Genomic DNA, 24,041 nt, shown 5'->3' on the forward strand with positions numbered 1-24,041 from the left:
GCAGCATTTTACATAACATTCTTGTAATCAAGATCAGTTTGTGATCAATAATAAGTAGTTTTATCAGTCATAAATTCATCAAGTTACATTTTTCTTTCATGAAGAGTTTAAGTCGAATTAATCTTTGAAGTTCCATTTTGTGCCAGTCTTACAGTAACCTTATCTGACTTTACATATATAACATATCTTGTTCTATTGTCCAATACTTGGAACAGCTTCCGAATTACCTGTTCTTCTATTATATTCATTAAGAAATTATGCCACTGTATTCTTAACCTATTGTCATATCTGATGGAGAACAATTTCATAAGAATATATCTTGACAACTTAAATCTAGTTGAGATTACATCATAAAAAAATGTCCCCGTGGTGGCTGATTACTTGATTAAAAGGTTGTAAGGTCCTGTGCAATTAGTCTTCCATTTAATAATGAATACAATCAAAGCAGCTTATCTATCAAAAGAGATCATTACATTTAATCTAAAACTACATGTACATTTTGTTTGAATGGCTTCTTCCTTCTACATATGCTGTATAATTTTATATATAATACGTCTATATTTATCGCATACCGAGACAGTAAACTAAGTAAGACATTGTTAGTGAGTGTTTGTTAATTAATTTCTTAGAAAGTTGAATTTTCAAGAACACGGTCATTAAGATTAACAATTGTTATCTGATCAAAGTTCAACTTTCTCTTTAATGAAGAAAGCTTTTTTGCATCATGATACACTGTAGCATTGCTGGCAAGTGCAATACTAGTTGCTAGTGTCATGCCTTTCCATATAATTGTCAACCTTACTTAATAATTAAAATAAAAATACAGTTGTCGATAAAACAGTCATTGCTTTGCTCAATTTAACATTGACAGCATTCAAGTATGAATAATTCGTCATTATTAATAGTGGTTTAGCTGGAATTTTCCAGCTATTGAACCTCATTAAAGTACACCAGGGTTTTTTTTTGCCCGATTTTATAGCCGAAATTCGGCTATGTTCCCAATCCCAAAAAGTATACTTTTTTCCCAAAATTTGGCAAAAAATTCCCAATTTCCAAAAAAAAAAAAAAAAAAATTTTTTTTTTTTTTTTTTTTTTTTTTTATAGAAAGAAGTCTTATGTGTATTTTATCTCAATTGTAATTCAATTACATCTAACAAAGTATTATATGATTTTTTTCTTTTAATTTGAATGATTGTAAAGAGTTATATCAAATTTAGTATTTCCCTAATCAGTGGACTTTTCGTGTGGAAAAAAAGGCTAACGAATTTATTTTCCCAATTTCATGAAAATGCCGATAAAATTCCCAATTCCAAAGCCATGGGCTATCTTCCCAAAAAGTGGAAAAAAAACCCTGTACACACAATGTGTCCTTGTTGTTTAAGCCACAACATGTGCTCTGCCATTGAAGTAATTCACATGATATATTCAAATGAGGTTTGAATTTGCATTTTTATGTCCCCCACTATAGTAGTGGGGGACATATTGTTTTTGCCCTGTCTGTTGGTCTGTACGTTGGTCTGTACGTTTCATCTGTTTGCGCCAACTTTAACATTTTGCAATAACTTTTGCTATATTGAAGATAGCAACTTCATATTTGGCATGCATGTGTATCTCATGAAGCTGCACATTTTGAGTGGTGAAAGGTCAAGGTCAAGGTCATCCTTCAAGGTCAGAGGTCAAATATATGTGGCCAAAATCGCTCATTTTATGAATACTTTTGCAATATTGTAGATAGCAACTTGATATTTGGCATGCATGTGTATCTCATGGAGCTGCACATTTTGAGTGGTGAAAGGTCAAGGTCAAGGTCATCCTTCAAGGTCAGAGGTCAAATATATGTGGCCCAAATCGCTTATTATGCCCCCCTTCGAAGAAGAGGGGGTATATTGCTTTGCTCATGTCGGTCTGTCGGTCGGTCTGTCGGTCCGTCCACCAGGTGGTTGTCAGACGATAATTCAAGAACGCTTGGGCCTAGTATCATGAAACTTCATAGGTACATTGATCATGACTCGTAGATGACCCCTATTGATTTTGAGGTCACTAGGTCAAAGGTCAAGGTCACGGTGACCAGAAATAGTAAAATGGTTTTTGAATGATAACTCAAGAACGCATACGCCTAGGATCATGAAACTTCATGGGTAGATTGATCATGACTTGCAGATGACCCCTATTGATTTTGAGGTCACTAGGTCAAAGGTCAAGGTCACGGTGACCCGAAATAGTAAAATGATTTTCGGATGATAACTCAAGAACGGTTTTGCCTAGGATTATGACACTTCATAGGTACATTGATCGTGACTCGCAGATGACCCCTATTGATTTTCAGGTCACTAGGTCAAAGGTCAAGGTCACAGTGACAAAAATCGTATTCACACAATGGCTGCCACTACAACGGACAGCCCATATGGGGGGCATGCATGTTTTACAAACAGCCCTTGTTTTATAAATACTTTTGCAATATTGAAGATAGCAACTTGATATTTGGCATGCATGTGCATCTCATGAAGCTGCACATTTTGAGTGGTGAAAGGTCAAGGTCATCCTTCAAGGTCAGAGGTCAAATATATGTGGCCCAAATCGCTTATTTTATAAATACTTTTGCAATATTGAAGATAGCAACTTGATATTTGGCATGCATGTGTATCTCATGGAGCTGCACATATTGAGTGTGAAAGGTCAAGGTCATCCTTCACAAGGTCAAGGTCATCCTTCAAGGTCAAACGTCATATAGGGGGACATTGTGTTTCACAAACACATCTTGTTTGTTCATTGGTTTATCCAACCTCCACAACAGGCATTAAACTGTTTTGAGATTCTTGTCATAGTTTTTAGGGAGAAAAAGTTGGGATGTGGCATTCAATTTAAAGCCTTTTACTTTTTTTACTTTTAATATGATTAGCTCTAATTATGAAGTGACTATACTTTTCTGAATATTTAGTCAGGGTTTATCTAGTTAAAAAGTCTGTTAAACTGGTTTTACTAAAAAATCATTACATCATCCTTTACCTTACAAAAATGGTTAAGTAATGTGATCTGCTTTTGTGTAATACTTATAGCGTATGAAAGTATGAATATTTCCAGCATTTGTTATGAAACATGTAATTGTGTTTGTACCTACCCTGTGTTTCATGTTGTTAAACTTAGGTCAGTTATTTATTTCTAGTTGTTATTGTCTTATTTAAAAGTATTGATGTTTTGGTAAATGGAGCCAGAGTTTTTCCTCTAAATAAAGTAGGCAACATTCCAAATGTAAACATCTGTCCTAATTGAAAGATACAAATAATCCCTATTCTCATTAAAAATCCCAATTCACGGAACAAATAAATCTGCATTGCCAATACTTTGGTTTTGCTTTAACAATCACAGGCTCAAATCATTCACCCCACAAACAATTACCCAACTTTCCCAACATCAAAGATTCACATTGTTTTTGCCATTTCATGTGTCACCATTTACAGCATTCTCTATTAAATTTGTTTTTAACTGACATGATGCCAGCTGTCAATCCCATTATTCTTGGTAATCTTACCAGCCAATCAGCGCCTAGGCTTCCAAATACATGCCGTCTATATGTGAAGGTGTATACAATAACTGTAAATATCACTGGTCAATACTGACCTAACTCAACGACCAAATGACACTATTTTTCCCAAACTGACCGGTACCCGCACCAGTCCCAAAGTGGTGAGGAAAAACACTGGGAGCTAATATATTTTGTTATCTTACATTCTTTTTAACCATTCTCATTGACAATATTTTATTCAAATCCATCATTGAATGTTCAGCATTTAAAAGTCCTTGAATTTGGTGATTGAAAGTCCCTAATTAATGCTTCAACAAATTTTGTTATCATTTGCTGAACTTGAAAAAAGTTATTTTAGATCTCACATCTTGATGTTGCCTAGTATAAAATTGGTGGTGTGTATTCTATGCCAAACCATACATTTAGGTCAGTTGTTGAATTGTATTACGATTTAATGTTCTATTGTTGTTTTTTAATGTAAAAGCTTAATGAGCGAGGTGTGGAAGGAATGTCCTATTAAAGCATGCCTGTACTGTTTCAATCTGTACAGTATTGACAAACCAATTAATGCATATCAGACTGCAGTCTGTTGGCATGAATGGTATTATCATCATAAATTTCTGTCAGCAGTTGCCAGGCATCACATGTTCATTATTGATAAATACATGTGACATGCCACACCCAGGCTGTGATCACAGTCTGTTTTTGTCCCCTACTGGTGAAACGGGAGGGGACTTATGGTTTGCGATCTGTGTGTCAGTCTGTCTGTCAGTCTGTCACACTTTTCTGGATCCTGCGATAATAAAAGTTCTTCATATTTTTTCATGAAACATGGACAGATGGCAATATGGAGAATATGCACCCCAACTCATTTTGTAACTACGTCCAAAATTGTGGTTGCTATGGCAACAAATATATAAAATAAAAAAATACTGACAATGGTTTCACAGATAGGGAAATATTGCTTAGCAATCTCTTGTTCTACATGTATTATTGATAAATACTATGCATTTTAGTCAAATTACTGCTGATCCACAAAAGCTGAGTTAATTCAACCCATGCGAAAGACATCGGGCCTCAGACATTTCCAATAAAATTTGCTGAGGTCTGGTATTATTCCCATAACTTTCTGACCAAGTGTTTGACAAAAAACACAATAGTTAACAATTTCTTTTGTATTAAAATTAAAACGAAACTATGAATAAATATATATGTAAAAAGAATACGGACTGGTTTATGTTTATTTGATATTGAAAGATTATTATACTTTAAAGTAAAACAGATATATCAACCAGTCGAACTTGCTGTCTTTACTGGAGACGTAACAAACTCCAAGTTGGATTCTTAGAACCAGTCAAATATTGCACATTGTTTTGTGACATAGGATAAACAACAAGTTTTGATTGGTTGAATTATATTTAATTGGTATTGATCATTAATGAAAGCAATTAAGGAAACACATGACCATTGCCTGTTCCGTGTCAAGATTTGATTCAGTTGAAGCAGCAGTTGTAACGATCAAATTACTTCTAATGTTTTTAAACAATCACAAAGTTTGCTTCACTTTCAATTAAAAGTTTTACCATATGTTTTAATAGAACAGGTGGAATTTTAGTTGTTGTTTGATTGTATTTAGAATTTTTTAATATTGTGAAAGTCATTATAATTAAGTAAACTATACAAAGGATATTTTCTATTGTTTGGTTAAAGAGTAACAAGATCTGGTAAAATCTGGTGAGGTCTGGTAATTTTTTAAAGTTATCAGACCTCATGTCTGTAAGATTTTTTTTCACATAATTATGTTTGCTTGAAAAAAATGGCTTCCAAGGGGTGGGGCATTTTTCCTAATATGGCTATAGTAAAATCTTGTTAACACTCTAGAGGCCACATTTACTGTCCGATCTTCATGAAACTTGGTCAGAAGATTCATCCCGATAATATCTTGGACAAGTTCAAAAATGATGCTGGTTGGTTGAAAAACATGGCTGCTAGGGGGTGGGGCATTTTTCCTTATATTGCTATAGTAAAACCTTGTTAACACTCTAGAGACCACATTTATTTTCCTATCTTCGTGAAACTTGGTCAGAAGATTTGTCCCAATAACATACATGCCAGACGTCCCGATCTCGGCGGGACAGTCCAGCTTTTGGGCTCTTTTTCCCTGATATGAGACGATTTGTCCCGACATTCGTTAAAAATAAAAACAATGTAAGGTCTATAATTTCCTAATAAAATTCGCTTTTCGAGCTCTTTCTGGATAAAACTTACCATCGCTAATCCCTTTATTGCCCCCAATTAACAACCCACTTCTACTACTCAAGTGCACCAGTGTTTTTTTGACACCTTATCAGCGATTTATTGGCAACTTATTGATTTAATCAGCATTCACACCATGGTGTTTCTATGCTGGGGGTTGCTAATTGCTATCGAAAGATGTATCATACAGAAATTAATACCACCTGGGTTTGTATTTTATGGCCCAATCAAGTCAAATGATACTATTATCCTTAGAGCTGCAACGATTTGATCCGATGCATCAAAAAATCGATTTTAAATGCGTCGATCAATTACGATACCAACCCTACCAAATTCGATTTGATTCTTTAACATGTAAACATAGATACGTAAAGAGCGCTGTACTCTGACTATTTGATACGGGAAGGTATAAGTTTTATCTTTACCTGTAATTACAACGCGCGCGATTGGTTACTTATTACTTTAGTCATCCAATCAAGTGCATTACGGTCTACTTTTGGAAAAAGCGTCAAAATGGCTGAACAAGTTGTGGCCGACAAATTGAAATTATCAGATGTGCCTAAGAAGCTAAAATCAAAAGTATGGCAGTATTTTGGGTTTCGGGCTGGTAGCCCCACTGGTAAAGCTACTGTGCTTCATGGACTGATTAAGCTACGTATAAACTCCTTCATGAAAAACACTAAAACGACGCCAGTTTTGAAGTTTTGCAACAACTTTCTCACTTAAACGCGGTAAGCTCTCGTATACGCAGGCCCCCCTGGACTTTGGGCATCCAGGCCCTCTTGTTTATTAAAATCATCAAGCATGTCATTGTAGTCTATATACAATAATTTTATTTTGACTGTAGAGTTAACTAAAATACTTTGAAAACATCAAAATCTTTAGTTTGAATCAGATCTTTAACTGTATGGAACTTAAAATAGGTCAAGTTACTAATTACAATATACATCTGTTACAGCCTGTTTGCTTGTCATTGTTGAATGATAGACTAAAAAATTATTTTAATGTTTAATTATTGTCAGGTAGATCTTTGCAATTATACATGAGGGAGCTTTTTCCTTGTATATAATGCTCATTTATTGATTCTGGCAGCATTTACTTTAGCTCTGAAACAAAGGATATGTAATGAATTGATTAAATTAAGCATGGGTCCACAACTGGTTCATAAGACCTTCAAAATATTTTTTTATAAAGCTCAATTTTTTTTAGACACTGTATGATGGCTTGTTATCTTTTCTTGTTATAAAGTTGTGAAAAAGGATGGCCTTGTCTTAATTGTTGAACTAAATCACTGTAATGATCAATGTGAATTGGAAGATTTACATGATTCACACATCATAATCATGATGTTGGAAGTTCTGATTAGAATTGTCCAATTACTTACTGTCATAGACATAGATTTAAGGAAACTGTTACAGATGTAGATTTATTAAGTGAAAATGTTTTGTGTAATTCCAGCAAAAAGAACATGAATTGCTTCAGAAGAAGTTAGAAGAACAACATCGTAATGAGCAACAGAGATGGCTGCATGATAACTTCACGCAAGATGGGGAGACAGGTACTAGGCAGATGTTTGCATTGTCTTTTCCTTATGTCCACATTTATAGAGAAAATCCTATAGATGCGTTAATAAGGCAGATATTAAAAAACATACTTTTGGGATTGTGAAAAAAAAAGTTTTGTTTTGCCATGACTTAACGCTTGATTTGTCTGCATACTAGCTGCAACCAGTTTCAATTTGTTTTAAGCAAATAAAAGAGCACTTCATAATAAAATAAAAACATGCAGTTTGAAGGCTGTTGTTTGGTTACAATTCACTGATTTTCATGGAGGGACGAGAAATCTTATCTCGATTGTTAATTACTTTCTGCTTTGTTGCTTTTCAATGAACAAAAAATTCTGTTTTGAACAACCTGAGAAATTTACCACTGGTTACCGTGATCTCCATGCCTTATGCAATGGTGTATGTAACACAATACTTTCTCATATGAAACACCTCTTTGTTTGGGGGATTTTCCTCCATCAGGGTATTATAAAAATATGTTCTTAGGTGCGTACTCATTATTTTTTAGAATGGTTAATATGTCAGACATAGTGTTAAACATTCACATTATAATTGAAAGAATGACAAATACTGTGCTGTAAGCACGAATAATGGATGAGACTTCATTTTAATAAATGAATTTCTTTTATCAGGCGCAGATTTATGTAACAAGAGATTGCCCCATCTAATGAATAGCTCATACGTTTGTCCTCAAGCTTGACTTCACTGCCACCTTTAATATATCATAGGTTTGTTAAGTGTGTTTGAAGTTGAATTTGGAAATAAACTTTTTCATTTTCAATCAGTATTGTATGTCTTTACCAATTTTTTGCATTAGCATTTAAATAATCAAAAGGGCCTGTACTAGATATTTTGGAACATTTTAATATAAAATGCAACATGATTCCACTTATAATCCAGTCAAAAAGCACATAAAATAAATCATATTTAATTTAATGGTATTTTTTCTTGATGTTTGGTCTTTATGTCGTCACGAGTTGGTTCATTAAGAATTGCACTTTTCCATGTGTTTTGAACTCCTCTTTAAATACTGGATGGATCGAGCTCAAACTTCCACAATTGAATGACCTTAATTTGTAATGGCCCTTTGTTTTTTTTCTTCTGTAGAATAGATTTGTCTGTGTCCAAACAAGTGTTGAGGGGCACCATTTTCTAGTTGTTCATGTATTACTTTAATTGCACAGATGCTGTGTCCTAATTCAGTAACCAATATGTCTGCAGTGATTTATTTTGCTTTTATTTGTTACAGCCTGTGCCATTTGAATTGGGAAAATTAGCGCGATAAACCATGAAATTGGGAAAAATAGCGCGATAAACCATGAACTTGGGAAAAATTAAGCATTATAAATATGATTATAAGTAACAGAATTAATATTGATTTTAATTGCATGTTCGGGGTTTTTCTAGCCATTTTGGGAAAAGGTGTCTGGTCAAATTGGGATTTTTTTAAATCAGTAAAAAAGGCAAATTTGGGAATTATTTATCAACAAAAAGGACTAAACAAAAGTTATATATTTTGTAGGATGTTTCAAAAAAAAGTTGAGATCTAGAGTTAAGAAATCATTATAAGAGACTTCTTTCTTAAAAAAATAAAAAATTGGGGGCGGGGGGAATTTTGATTTGTTTTTTAAATTTTGGTCAGATTTTTGAGAAAAAAAACGTGGATTTTTGCAATTGGGAAGCAGCCGAAATTCGGCGGTAATTTTTTAGCAAAAATAATCACTGTGTCTTTAATCATGTACCCGTCCTTGCATTGTGACCAGTCCCCAAATCTCAAAATAATTGTTATGTACATGTAGACTAGAAGCTATAATTAAAATACCTGTTGCCATGATTTTCAATTTCATTCATTACTAAGGAGCATCCCTTTCAACTGAAAACTGATTTTGTTTTGCATAAACATATCATTTGTATGGTTGAACTTTATGGTAATTGTATTTATAGCCGTTGGGCAGGAAGCCTGTATTGTCATGTTTTATACGGTCAATGGTCACTGAAGAATTGTGACGCGGCTGTCAAGTGGATACCACAAGGTTAAACCAACACTATTTAATCAACCTTCACTGTCATTGAGTATATGCATTGAAAAAAATCAAGGAGAAAAGCAAATGTTTCATCCTATCCTGGTGAGATGATGAGAATGTGTCAGCTCTTTCTTGACCATCCTATGAAAACTTGCGTTGTTGTTTTTCTCAGTCCAATATCAGTTTTTCCTTTGTTGAATAGATACTATTAGAACAAAAGCTTTTACTGTGCCATTTTGTAAACTCACTGTTTAAATGACTTTTATTAGAACCCAAACTGAAAATTGTACAAACAATAAACACTTTAAAACAAAATGGTTATCAAAATGGACAAGTTTTTATCTTTGACCTTTTTCTTTGCACAGGTGAGTGGGTGCCTTTGGGTGGGTCCAGGGTTCCACCCCCACCCCCAGGCATTGATCTCAACAATCTTCAACAGGAGCAGGTACTGCATTTTATCTTGTAAATTAAAGCAATGTGATTGTCACTGTTAAGTAAAATTAAATTGAATTTGGAATATTTGGTTGATTTTACTCGAACAGTACAGACATGAAGGAAATGAATTTGCCAAATTACAAATTTTTGTATGAAGTTAACAGACAAAAAAGAAAAAAAAGATTTACTTTCTTTATATATATATATATTCAAACATCCAATCTTTCTTTGCCTTCAAGTTTGTTTCCACTTTCGATGCGATTCCCTCCATGATGGGAGACGGTATGCTGCAGGAAGCTAACAACTATGACACGATGCCCCCTCCCCCGCAGTACCCCTCACAGCAGGGTGTAGCCAACAATCATAGCCAACAGGTGGGTAGCAGTCCCCAGGTGGAGCCCTTTGTCCGGTGCTCCACTAAAGATCTGAGCCATGTTGTGCAAAAATGGGTCTTATGCCACTTGCAGCCAGCGTAGCTCCACACTAGCCTGAGTGGTCAGCAGTCTGGCCAGGAGCTACGCCGTTTGCTAATTGTACTGCTGGGAAATGTGTGCTCAATGCTTATATTATCACCGCAGGTTGAGGTGTGTATCTGACTAATTGTTAAAAATAAATAAAAAAGAAGCAGATGGCCTGTGTGCTAATACTATGTTGGCAATTTAAGAGTAAATGCTTGATGCAGTATTGTAGGGATTATATTTTCCCATCTTAATACAAACAAACTTCACACTTTGTGAAAATGATATAGATGTTTATAGTATATTTATATATTGAAGTGGATTGAACGTTATGCTGAAAAGAAAATCAATTTGTAATTGACATCCGTTCACCTTGAAGGATTCATCAGTATGTGACACACACTTTCCTTTTACCAGTTCTGCATGACATTATGTCGCCATCAATCATGTCTAGGTGTCAAACAATGAAATATGAGTTTAATGTGTGTAACATCTTTCAGTATAAATTTGAATTTTTAATTGGAAAGAATGAACAACAAACATAAACACATCATTATTGACTGATAAGTTTATGCGCAAGCTTTACTTTTAACAAATAAATCATGTTGACATTCAACTTCGCATTTCAAAGCGATTATTGAACATTTTTATTTTTCAAGCCCTTTAAAATTGGCCCGAGTAACATAACCAAATTGAAAAATTTATTCTGTGTTAGCACTACTTTTTCTAAACATTGACATGCATGTAATATGTACACAAACATTAATGTTGGTTTGCTCAAAATTTATGTTAGTTTGCTGAAATACCGAAGTCTTTGACTAAAAACGCTGTTAAGTTCAATTTATTATACCAGTAATTATTTCTCCTGCCCACACACATACACGTTGCTTGTTCAGTTTAATTCTTGATTTGATTGTTGACCACATTTAATGATTGAATGTGTTGTTGTTTTAATTTTTTACAAAAATTTAATAAACCAGTACAATTTTTGTGTTATATTCCCCACCGCAGTCCATGTACAATTCAAGTTACAATGGAGGAAGGGGCCTAAACAACATGAACCTGAGTGTGGGCTGCAGGCCCCAGATGGCTGCTCAGCACCCCTGCACCCTGGGACACCAGCTGTACCCCTCCCATCACCAGCAGAACCAGTACAGTGGTAACCATAGCTACAATCACCATCCACAGAATTACACTCATCAACAGGTAGCAAAGCCTGGCTTATTGTGTTGTGTTGTTATTCAACTGTTATTCCCTAGTTATGTTCAGCTTGATTTCTCCCAAAATGTGTTTTCAACTGCTGAAAAATAATTGAAATTTTAAGTTTAATTGTATTTAAAGTTGGGTGAAAAAAGCTATATAAAATTGTTGTTGATGTTTCTTTCCAATAGAATGAAGCAAATACAGGTACCTATGTGTGATAATTGTTGGTTTATTGAGATGTTTAACATGTGTATTAAAGCATGAATGTTTGTTACTTTGATCTTTAAAGCAGTCACAAAGTGGGAAAATTACTGTCTGTTTAGTTTGATGGAATGACATGCGGTCGGCAATTGGAATACCACAATACTGCATAAACACAATAATTATGCTAATGGAAAAGCTGTATCTTCTTAACGTATACTTGTAAGATCAATACTTTATGGTCAATTTTACATGCGCATTCAGAAATGCATGTAATGGTAATGCAAATCAGGTTGTAAGTAGATACACCTGTCATCACTTTACCTTGAAGATAACAAGAGGTATTACAATGTACATGCATAATTTGGTGTCTTTTTGATGACGTTCATAATAAGATTTATCTTATGCCTGTGTTTGTTTAGAAAAACAATGCCCATGTACTTCTTTTCTCTATTTGCTCTATGACTATTCTTTATCATATACTTAACCTAAAAAATAAGTCTAAAATTGTACAGTTTGTGTTCATATAAAGAGCTTTGAGTCAAATTGTCAAAAATTACCCAAAATTGTCATTTTAGAAACCCACTTACAGTGTGTATGTAACTCAAAGTTTCCATGTTCGTTCCAGAACATAACGCACCATCAGCAGCAGCAAGTGCACAATCAGACTCGTCATCATCATCAGCAACAACAGCAGCAGCAAAGTGACCAGATGGGTGGCCAGATGAGCCTGGAGGCCACATGGCAGGACCTGGTGAACATCCTGGAGCTTCCCCAGGCTAACCGCACCCCAGGCGAGGAGGCCCTGCTAAACATGAGCCTGCCCAGCCATGGTATGGGCGCACACATGCCCAACGCCAGCGCAGTGCTCATTCAGAATGCATCCATGCCCACACCTGCTCCTATGAGTGGCAATATCAGCTTTAACAACACTGGTTAGTGAATGTTAATGTTGTTAATGCAGATATGTTAAGTTAAATATTTACAGCCAACAAATCTATTTACATAAATGGACCAATACCTATTTGTGGATATATTTTACTATGCAATTAATTCATGTTGCTAGGCACCAGGTGTGTTTTACTCCCTGTTTTTTTCTTTGATGATTGCTTGATAATCCGTGTATAATAATTATGCATTTTAATGTGCTGTTCTTTTAATTTGTTCTTGGTCTCAACCTGCGCACTGCATCAGGCTCAATGTACTCACAGTCTGATCAAGGATGACACTTTCCTCTTTATGGTATTTTACATTTAAAGGGACAATTCTTGGCAAAAATCCAGAAAATGCAGAATGTGTTGTCCCTGATTAGCCTGTTTGGACTGCAGTTGCATTGAGTCCAGTTTTATCAGAATGCGGCTCATTTCTCCAATATTGACCAACAGGTATGGTGTCCCAGTGCCACGGGTCTCCCTCCCACAGCTCCAGCCTGCTCTCCCCCTGCAGTGTCAGGGAGGGGTTCAACTCCAGCATGCCTTCGGGCGGACCCTTCAGTGGCCTCAACATGGACCAGCAGGGGGATGGGTTCTTCCCAAACATCACATCGGTGTTAAGCACGGAGGACCCGACCCTTGACAATATCAATGACTTCCTGCCTGACCTTGAAGATGACTTGGAGGACATTAACTTCTCTGAGATGGGCATCGATGATGCAGGTAGAGGCTCTTTTAGAATCAATTACTTGCATGGCTTTTCTTTCCCGACATACATTAGAGGCAGTTTAAAGGCTTTGTTCACTGAGATTTTCAGCAGGTCCGATATAGCAGTTACCAGTGCATTTCATTTTATCAAAATTTAGGTTCATTTTCTAGTTTAGTTAGCTTTGAAAACGTATAACAATGTATTTTATTTCAAAATGTTGATCTGCTGTCTTTAATATATAAAATTACATCTTTAAGATTTGTTCAGCTGGTGTTTTATGTCTGCCTGTATGAGTCATAGCAATTTTTGTCAAATAAAATAAAGAGTAGATTCAAGTTTCTATTACATTCAGAGCTTTAGACTGTTTTCTGTTGATGTATCTTTTAAGTCTTGGTTATAGATTTATATGCACATCAAGTAGCATTAAAATAGCATGTGCAGCTGTTCTTTCAATAGAACTAACATATTGAAAATGGAGGGTGAAATCTAAACCTTGATTTTGTGCACTGTATTAATCCTTGAAAGAAAAACTTGCACAGTTTTATTTTAATTTAGTAATATTTCATTTAATTTCTGTAAAACTTCCCAAATAATGTTAATCAACATTGACATGAAGCAAGTAAAAAAATGAGTTAGTTGCCATGATTTTCATAATTTTAAACAAATGTGTAGTTATTGGAAATCTTTTTAAGAATATCAATACTAAAAAATCAACAAGATAATGCATTGCACAGCTTAATGACTTTAACACAATCAAATAAATAACAGGTTCTGATCTTACATACATGAGAGTCAAGGTTTGAGACGACCAATTCAGATGTTATATTTCAGTGGTAAATAACTGCACAATGCCTGGTTTATCCAAACATATGTCACCAAATCTTAACAAGGCAGTAAAGTGGAACAATTGATGGTTGTCTTCAGGTTAATCATCAGAACTCATCACTTTATCCTTAGCCTATGTGCGAGTTTGAAGTTGTTTAGAACCTTCCCCTGTTACAGATCTGGTCCATAAGCCGTCAACCAGCAGCAAGAAAGAAGACAGCAGCGACTCTGCAGTGTCCATGGGAAGTGCAGAATCCCCAGATCAGGTAAAAGATACAGCGCTGACAATGTTTTATCTATGGAAAAGGCAGTTTATTCATGTGCATTAATTGCCCCCAAATGGCTAACTAGTGCTACTCTTAATTGTTTAGCACTCTTATTTAGGCCAAAGAAATAATTGGTTGGTGACTGTTTTTTATGAAATCCAGATTTTTAGCCTTACTGGTGACTAAAAAATTTCGGACAATATACAAGACACTTGTACATAATCAGAACTCTTACATAAATGCTTTAGTCTGCTTATACTTTGAATATGTGTTTTTACAACAGTATGATAGTCATAAAACCGTAATGGAAGCTTTATAGGGTACAATAGACAATGGTTAAACCTTGCAAAAAGTGATATGAAAATTGACTTAGAGTATGAAGTCAGTAAGTGCCTATCACAATTATCTTAACAATATTCATCAATTAAAAAATTTAAAATTAATAATTATTAAGATTAAAGAATAATTTTGAATATGTTGTTGTAGTTAAAACAGATTCATAAATGAATAATGGACAAGTGTTCACCTTTGAGTAATTGTATAGTGTCTGAAAACTTAAGATTTATTACCTATATTTAGCACAAGATTTCTTACCTATATTTAGCACAGAATGTGTTTATTCACTTCAGTGATATTTTCACTCTTCTCTTTCAGAATGATTTCAGTGATTCTGACATGTCCCCTTTTGACGGCATTGAAGGTGCTACTGGGGGACAGGATGGGTCAACGTTCCCCAAGACATCCAAGTACGATCCGGACGACTTCAGATACAGCAATTCTTGCAGCTATAGCAGTGGTGGAGACAGCAACTGTTCGTCAAACTTCAGTTCTGGTTCTAATGACACTGGAAGCGGCAGCCATTTTGGATCAAGTGGCAGTTTTAGTCCCAACAGCAATGGCCACATCAATCACAATCACACATACCCGCTCAAGCCTGGGCAAGACCCCAAAGACTATACCAAAAAGAATCTTATGAGAGAAGGAAGGCACAAGGGTCCACAATCAAAAGATCACAAAAGGGTAGCAGAACTTAAGATTCCATTCACAGTTGATCAAATAGTGAATTCGCCTGTAGAGGAATTCAATGAAATGATGACAAAACACAAGTTTTCGGATCAGCAGTTACAATTAATAAGGGACATTAGGAGAAGGGGTAAAAACAAGGTGGCAGCTCAAAACTGTCGGAAAAGGAAGATAAATGTGCTAGAGCATCTGGAGGACGAGATGGGTACGCTGGAGAAAACGAGAGACAAATTATTGCGTGAGAGACACTTAATGGACAAGCAGACTCTTGAAATGAAAGAGAAACTTGGACTAATGTATTCAGAAATCTTTCATTCTTTGCGAGACGAGCATGGTCATCCGTATGACCCAGCCAGATTCTCACTACAACAGTCCAGTGATGGTGACGTTTTTCTTGTGCCCAGAAACTACACATTTGAAGATGAATCAATGAAGAAGAAAAAAAGTGAACAAAAGTGAACTTGTTGATTGAATTATTATGTTGAATTGAAGGGAAACTAACTGTGATCGTCTGCTTTGTCAATCTCTTCTCTTTTTTATGTGTACCACAATTATCGTTTGGATTTTATTTAAAAGCAAAGGCTTGTGTACTATTTTTGGCTGGTGGATCAGCTTAAAATCCAAAGCCATCTTGTAAAAACGTAAGAACATTTTTGCATGTTTCATGCTTTTCTATTTAGACACATGAGTAAGGTTAAGTGACTGGTTCAAAGGTCATTTATTTACATGGAGGAGCAAGATAAGAATGTTTATGGAGGGTGCTATTTGCTGAATATTAAAAGTGAATGTATATATGGATATTAAGTGCTATTTGCAAAACACTCCTGCTTAAAAGCATAATGAAATGTACTACAACTGTGTACAATACTGCATTATTGTACTTTAAAACTAAGAAATACTGCAGGAACAGTGTGATTGAATGTTTAAGTGGTTTATATATATATATATATATATATATATATATATTATAAAAAGGTTGCTTTATCATATATCATTACTCTTTGTTTTTCAGCATAGTCTGCTTAGGCTTTCTCTGAACTATTTGAGAGAAATTTGCTCAAATCATTTTTCTGCATAAATGATATCAATATCAACAGAAATTTGCCATGGGAATTGTTTTATCAATGAGTTCTGATATCAATATCAACAGAAATTTGCCATGGGAATTGTTTTATCAATGAGTGCTGATATCAATATCAACAGAAATTTGCCATGGGAATTGTTTTATCAATGAGTTCTGATATCAATATCAACAGAAATTTGCCATGGGAATTGTTTTGTCAATGAGTGCTATTATCAATATCAACAGAAATTTGCCATTGGAATTGTTTTATCAATGAGTGCAGGGATGATACTCAAAGTTAGTGTACATGGCATACATATATTATGGGATTGAAACTATCAGTGTGTTTTTATCACTGCATATTGTCATTTTTCATTTCTCTAAGAGGTGACAAGTTTATTAATTACTTGCATTTATTTCCCTATCAACTTCTAAGAAGCAATGAAACAATATGCACTTAAGTCATGTTGCAGTTGAAAAATATAAACCAGCTCACAAAAGTTTGAATTTAGAAGACTGAGATCTTCTATTGTAATTTACAGCGGATGCCATTTTAATTATTGGCACCAGCAAGTTGGTCAGATTAACAAAAGGTTTGATGTGGAAAGAACTACTGAAGAAAGTTAAAATGTACATAGTTGTAAATTGTAGTGAGTTTTTGATTTTCCTATGTACTCTACATATCAATATACAGTGTGCATAGGCTTCAAAGAGTGTTAGACTTGATGGTTGAAAAGCAAGGATTATGTGTTTAAATACCGGTGTTTTTCTAATATGCAATATTATGGCTAATGACAATACATTGACCAAACTTGATTTGCATACTTGACTAATTTATATTTGGTTTGTCAGTTACATCAGTGTTTTAATGCAACTTTTCACCATCACTACCTTTATTGTTAAAAAATGTACCCAGTTTCATTTCCTTCAGTACCCAGCTTTTTTAAAGCTTTGTATAGGTTTAAACCTTCTGATAGGTTTTTAGGATTAAATGGTCATGTTGTCAAAACTGCTCTTTTCTTACTCTCAGGAATCTCTTTCAACAACACACTTTATCATCATGGTTTATTTCATTGGTAAACTTAACTAAATCCATATTATGTCTTAAACCAAGCATTCTTTCTAAATAATACATTCCAGTTAAAAAATGCTTAAATACTTGTCCATGTTCTGTATTTTATGTTCTTTTCAAGACAATTACTAATACTTAAATGTTTGGTTTAAGGCTGATGCATTTTTAGCTCATCTATTTTTTGAAAAAAAATTATGAGCTATTGTCATCACCTTGGCGTCGGCGTCGGCGTCGGCGTTGGCGTCGGCGTCCGGTTAAGTTTTGCGTTTAGGTCCACTTTTCTCAGAAAGTATCAATGCTATTGCATTCAAACTTGGTACACTTACTTACTATCATGAGGGGACTGGGCAGGCAAAGTTAGATAACTCTGGCGTGCATTTTGACAGAATTATGTGCCCTTTTTATACTTAAAAAATTGAAAATTTTGGTTAAGTTTTGCGTTTAGTTCCACTTTTCTCAGTAAGTATCAATGCTATTGCATTCAAACTTGGTACACTTACTTACTATCATGAGGGGACTGGGCAGGCAAAGTTAGATAACTCTGGCATGCATTTTGACAGAATTATGTGCCCTTTTTATACTTAGAAAATTGACAATTTTGGTTAAGTTTTGTGTTTAGGTCCATTTTATTCCTTAAGCATCAAAGCTATTGCTTTCATACTTGCAACACTTACTAACTATCATAAGGGGACTGTGCAGGCAAAGTAATGTAACTCTGACTGGCATTTTGACAGAATTATTTGCCCTTTTTATACTTAGAAAATTGAAAATTTGATTAAGTTTTGTGTTTAGGTCCACTTTATTCCTACAGTATCAAAGCTATTGCTTTCATACTTGCAAGATTTATGAACTATCATAAGGGGACCGCGCAGGCAAAGTTATGTAACTCTGACTGGCATTTGGAAGGAATTATGGGCCCTTTATACTTAGAAAATTGAAAATTTGGTTAAGATTTATGTTTTGGTCCACTTTACCCCTAAAGTATCATAGATATTGCTTTCATACTTGGAACACTCACAAACTATCATAAGGGTACAGTAAAAGGACAAGTTGCATAACTCTGGTTGTCATTGTTACGGAATTATGGCCCTTTTTTGACTTAGTAACTTTTAATATATGGTTAAATTTTGTGTTTCGATCCACTTTACTTCTTAAGTATCAAGGCTGTTGCTTTCAAACTTCAAATACTTACATGCTATCATGAGGTTACTGTACCTGGCAACTTGAATTTTACTTTGACCTTTGAATGACCTTGACTCTCAAGGTCAAATTATTAAATTTTGCTAAAATTGCCATGACTTCTTTATTTATGATTAGATTTGATTGATACTTTGATGAAACTACTCTTACCTGACATACCACAATAGACTCCACCCAAACCATCCCCCGTGCCCTCCCCCCCTCCCCCCTCCCCCCCACCCCACCACCCCCCCCCATTTGTTTTTTTTTTTTTTTTTTTTTTTTTTTTTTTTTAAGATCATCTCACAAATTACCACCACACCCTCACACTATACCCCCCCCCCCTCCCATTTTTTTTTAAACTGTTATGTTTGAAATACTGTCCAACCATCGCACCCAAACCCCCCCCCCCCCCCCCCCCCGCCGATTTTTTTTTTTTTTTTTTTTTTTTTTTCGCTTTTTTGGAAGATAATGTAATAAATGTCCACAACCCCACACTATACACCCCTCTTCACTCCACTCCTCCCTCCTTTGTGATTGAAAATGAGAGTCCCTTCACCTTTAAAAAGAAAATAGATGAGCGGTCTGCACCCGCAAGGCGGTGCTCTTGTTGGAATTACTTTCTTTGTATAGGATATTACATAGTTTCACATAGGTGTTGATGTATTTGTTTGTGGTTATTAACATGTGTTTGATTTTGGTGACATCTAAGCATATAGTTTTTTTTAAATCATTCCTGTAGATTAAGACTGTGTTTTCTTGCTGTTGTTTACATTTAAATTAAGACAATTTGTTACAATGTTCATGTGTCAGTCAAATTGGATCAAATTAACCATGCATCAATAATCATAAAATAATACTTTCCTTAAAAGTAAATTTGAAAGACCACACACGCGTTTTGGGACGGGTATCGAATTTTTATGGTCTGGGTCATTTATTACAGTTATCACCAGTTTTATCTCTTATGAAAACACTGAGATTACCTGTGTGATCCAATGACTCATGCGCGGCTGATAAAGTGCCTAAAAAGTCATTTGTAAACTCGTCTAAAATACATAAATGGGAAATCCGGTTGCTCCACGCAACCAAGGTATGCACATGCTCTCAGGCATAGCAAACTGATCTTCAAGCTTAAGCGAACTTTAGTTATTGCATACATGCAAATAAAAAAAATGCTTTTATGGGACAAATATTGCAGTTTCAAAATTTGTTTTTTGGGGTGCATTATATGATTGAAAGATCGATTGTAACACGTGCTCAGTTTTAAAAAAGTTTGGGGGATACCGGTTTTCAATGCTCTTTGTAGGTGAAACTTGATATGAATAATGCATTTAGCATAATCTTGAAAACCATATGATAGGAATACTCCGGCTTTTACAAAATGTATTTTGTTTGAATGCAAGTAAGAAACAAGTATTAAGTTTTAAAAAAAGAGTTATTTTGTTCATTAACTTTGTTTCAGGGATTGTTAATTTGCATTTTTGTCTTATTCAGTTCGTAAAAAGGTTTGGGTTCTTTTGAGGCATGTTAGAGTTACAAACTAATTAGGATATTATAATCATTGATTATGAATAAAAAAGTTGTTTGTTATGTTTGAAAGTTGAATACGGTATCCCTAGATAGCAGTTACATAAAGAAAAACTTTGACAATGTCGTAACTACTTTCTAACTTTCATGTAAGTCTCATTTTTTCACGATTGTCCATGTTGTATTGATTTTGTTTTTTATTTGTTTATTGTTTGCTTAGTTTTTGCAGAAACGCAATATGGCTGTAAAGACGTGTGTGTTTATATTATTGACTATTATGAAATTTCGTTATTGTTAAAATGTGCTGAAAATATATTATAAATAAATAAACAATTATGTTATGTTAAATTAAGTTCTGTTACTTGTTGTTTACATCTTCATGCTAACTATCCTTAAAGGACACGAGTTCAACACCTTTTGTCATTCTTATTAAAGTACAAGTCACTTTATTTCTTACATATTAATCCAGCACTGATCTTTCAAGTAAACATGAGTATATTCGGGTAATAAATGACGTTATATGACGATTAAATCATATTTAATTGCCCATTTAAGAATTAATTGAAATCGGTTAACAACATAGTCATGGTATACAACAGTCAAGTGTGGTTCAGAAAACTCCGGCCAATATGTCTTAGCTTGACTCGTATGTTTGCACCAAGCATTCAAATTCATTGGTTTAGCATGCAAAAAATGTGGTTACGTTAATTGGATTAATTAATTTTAAGGATACATTAATTACCTTTTCGCAGAAGCGTGTGTTGAATTGTATATACAATTGTAATTATCATACAACAAATAAACGTCTGATTGCTGCACCTTTGTGTGCCGCGTTTAATTGGACATGTATACAAATCGTCATAGTATCAATTAAATAATCGACTAAAATAGTTGATTATTTAATTGATTGAATTCAGATTCGCTACTTACACAAAAATGTTAGCATGCTACGTTTTAGATATTAAATGACACAAACTCTCAGTTTAATGCGTCATAATGCCATACTGCGACGCATTAAATATTTCCATGAACTCCGCGTATGGAACGTTGTGTGAATGTTTTGCTTTATTTTCATTCAGAGTAGTTCAATGAATGAGTTAATTTGGCCGATATAAATGGTAAATGTCATACATACCAACTTAATTGGAAACGGAAACAAAATGTAGAAAGAAATGCAAGTCTAAGCTATTACGAATTGACCAAAATTGATTGAAAATGTTGAAACTCAAAAGGGATCAATGTTTGTATGCAACTTTTTGTTGGGCGATGTACATGAAAAAGTCATCGGACTCCAATGTTTGAATTGTGTACGGTTTAAATAATAAAACGAACACTGAATTTTGTAAACTGATCAGACCGCCCTGTTATTTACACACAATCAGATGTAAATAGATTAGGTAATTAAATGTCTATTGATGTCAAACCATGTCTTTATTCTCGACCTTCAATAGCATACCTCATCTATAATATTGAAATCAATTATATTTAAATGTTGTATATTGGCATGCTTTTGACTTCAAACTTTAAAGCTATCGGATTGAATATTCTCCAATATAATTATACTGTAATGAATCTACGAATTCATAAAGATAATTGTAAACGTTAATATTACCAGTCCCGCTGATTCAACGACTGTTATCTTGGTACATAAGTATTCTATTTCATATTAAGTGAAACTTGACCTTAGAAAACGTAATTTCAGATGACATTACCCCTAAGTACCGGGATCGCAGGGCGGCTTGAACGAAATGTTAAAATGTCAATTATAAATGGCATACACCATGTAAACATGGGTTATTTTGTCCGTTGACATACGTGACATCTAGTGGTAGTTTTTTTCGTATTAGTGCTTCATATAATTTCTTAGTAATATACATATCCGAAAACGAGAAATAGGACATGATACTCTTGATATCAACTAACAATACAATAGCATTGCATGGTACTTCAAATAATTTGTAGTTATTTACATTCCATTGAATACCCAAGGCAGTTGCTAAATATGCATTCACATTATTATTTCTGCCACGACAGTTATTTGTGCAATATTGTGACAAAATGACGCAATTTAAATAATAATAATATGGAGTTGATTCTGGGAATAAATTGTAATTTTGAAGATGATTAAGAATAAAAGAATGATGTCTACCATGAAGTTGATGCTGATGGTAAACATGATGATAACGTAGCTGCTAAAATTATCGATGTCAGTGACGTACGTTGAAACCTTATAAATTGGCTTTGTGTTACTTTTATAAATCTGTCTGGTAGAAATCTCTACGCTCCATAGATTTGAACAAACTATCTTCATCTTCATTTACTAGACCCAGCATCTGCATTACTGCAATTTGGATCCGATGCTATACAGACATATGGGAAGATGTTCGGTCGCCATGGCAGAGGGCCATCCCTACGCTGCAGCGTCTGCGAGATCGGGAGCGTCACTAACCAACAGTGCATTATCAGTCCGCGAGTAAATTGTATCGCACATAGGCGGAACAGACAGATGACACGCCCATGGATAGTTTATTCTGGTTTCAGATTTAAAAATTAACACTTATAAAAAGCTACATACGGTGGATGTACGAAGAATCATTTCGCTTAAAGCATCGTTCAACCTTAGTTCCGTTATGTCAACCGTTAACTTGTGCACGAACAGTGTTAAAAATAAATAAATGAAGCATGGTTTTATAAGCATACACAGCAATTAATAAAAATGTTGATCAACTTGTATGTTTCTTTTATAAATATAATTTATATGATAAACTTTGGCTATTACAGTTTTAAACTGGTTTTAAGGCAAACATAATTAAGATGGGATAATCAGTAACAGTTTACATTGATATACTACTTTATATGTACTCCTAATAGCCAGTTGGCACGAAAGATGAATGTGTTCATGGCTTCATTTGACGATATTTATCTCCGCTAATTGCGTAGCTTATGTTAGACATCGCATGATCTGTCACCGTTTGTAATACAGAGTCAAAAGCTGCTTTAAGGTACCAGCCATACTCAATATAACAGTGAAACCCTTTATTGTGTCTTTTTTTACGAACAGCCATTCTGGTAGTGCTGCCAAATTAATCACTCAGACAGATCTTTTGATAGCCTTTGAGGTATTTTACATGAACAAGTCAAGGGGTCTGTTTTCAATGTATAATAGTGTTCAAATAGCCCATATTGTTCTTGTTCAATGCTTTTGTGTAAGAGTGAGTACGTGACTGTCGTCCAGTGGTGAACGGTTGCTTTCTGGTTCAGGCACAATATTGGCCTTCTTGCAGACGACTCGCCCGATTCCACTAGCCCCGCCAATGTTATCTCAATGACATAGTATGATGACCTCTTCGGAAACTACATGTTAAGAACATATGTAGACAAAGTTTGACCCTTTCCCATTCAGAAGCAAAGTGATAATGTTTTTATGTGCAAACAACATAAAACCAGAACAGCGTGCGAGTAACTCGGATCCCAGTCAGTTCAGGTTGTATCCTGTTTGCTGCGCATCAGTATCTAAGGGTTGGAAATGAAGCCTTTACAACTTGAATTTAGTAAAACAGGTCTTTAATGATAGTATTTCTTATTAACAGTTTATACGGTATACACTTATTTTGACAATAACATGAGAGTTAAGTCATACGTACCAATGTTTTAATTTGTAATCACGGAATATGAAGAGCTGCAGATTACGCTATTGATTGAATTATGGATTCACTTGCAGTCGTTATTGGGGTTGATTGTTTCCTCAATTTGTTTTTTGTGATTATGTTTCAAATCGACA

At 34.7% G+C, this 24,041-nt stretch overlaps 1 protein-coding gene across 2 annotated transcripts in view; it reads left to right on the forward strand.

Annotated features, from left to right (window-relative positions):
- Window positions 1-18,793, forward strand: part of LOC127859484 (endoplasmic reticulum membrane sensor NFE2L1-like) — a 32,553-nt gene extending 13,760 nt beyond the window's left edge. For both annotated transcript variants that reach the window (XM_052396951.1, XM_052396950.1), the window contains exons 3-10: window positions 7,238-7,337; window positions 9,733-9,812; window positions 10,042-10,176; window positions 11,272-11,466; window positions 12,293-12,599; window positions 13,050-13,319; window positions 14,308-14,396; window positions 15,051-18,793. In XM_052396951.1, the coding sequence (XP_052252911.1) occupies window positions 7,238-7,337; window positions 9,733-9,812; window positions 10,042-10,176; window positions 11,272-11,466; window positions 12,293-12,599; window positions 13,050-13,319; window positions 14,308-14,396; window positions 15,051-15,878 (2,004 nt within the window). In that variant the 3' untranslated portion in view covers window positions 15,879-18,793. The remainder of the gene's footprint in view (window positions 1-7,237; window positions 7,338-9,732; window positions 9,813-10,041; window positions 10,177-11,271; window positions 11,467-12,292; window positions 12,600-13,049; window positions 13,320-14,307; window positions 14,397-15,050) is intronic.
- Window positions 18,794-24,041: the final 5,248 nt, after the last annotated feature.

This window comes from Dreissena polymorpha, chromosome 15 (genome assembly GCF_020536995.1).
Source record: "Dreissena polymorpha isolate Duluth1 chromosome 15, UMN_Dpol_1.0, whole genome shotgun sequence".
NCBI lineage: Eukaryota > Metazoa > Mollusca > Bivalvia > Myida > Dreissenidae > Dreissena > Dreissena polymorpha.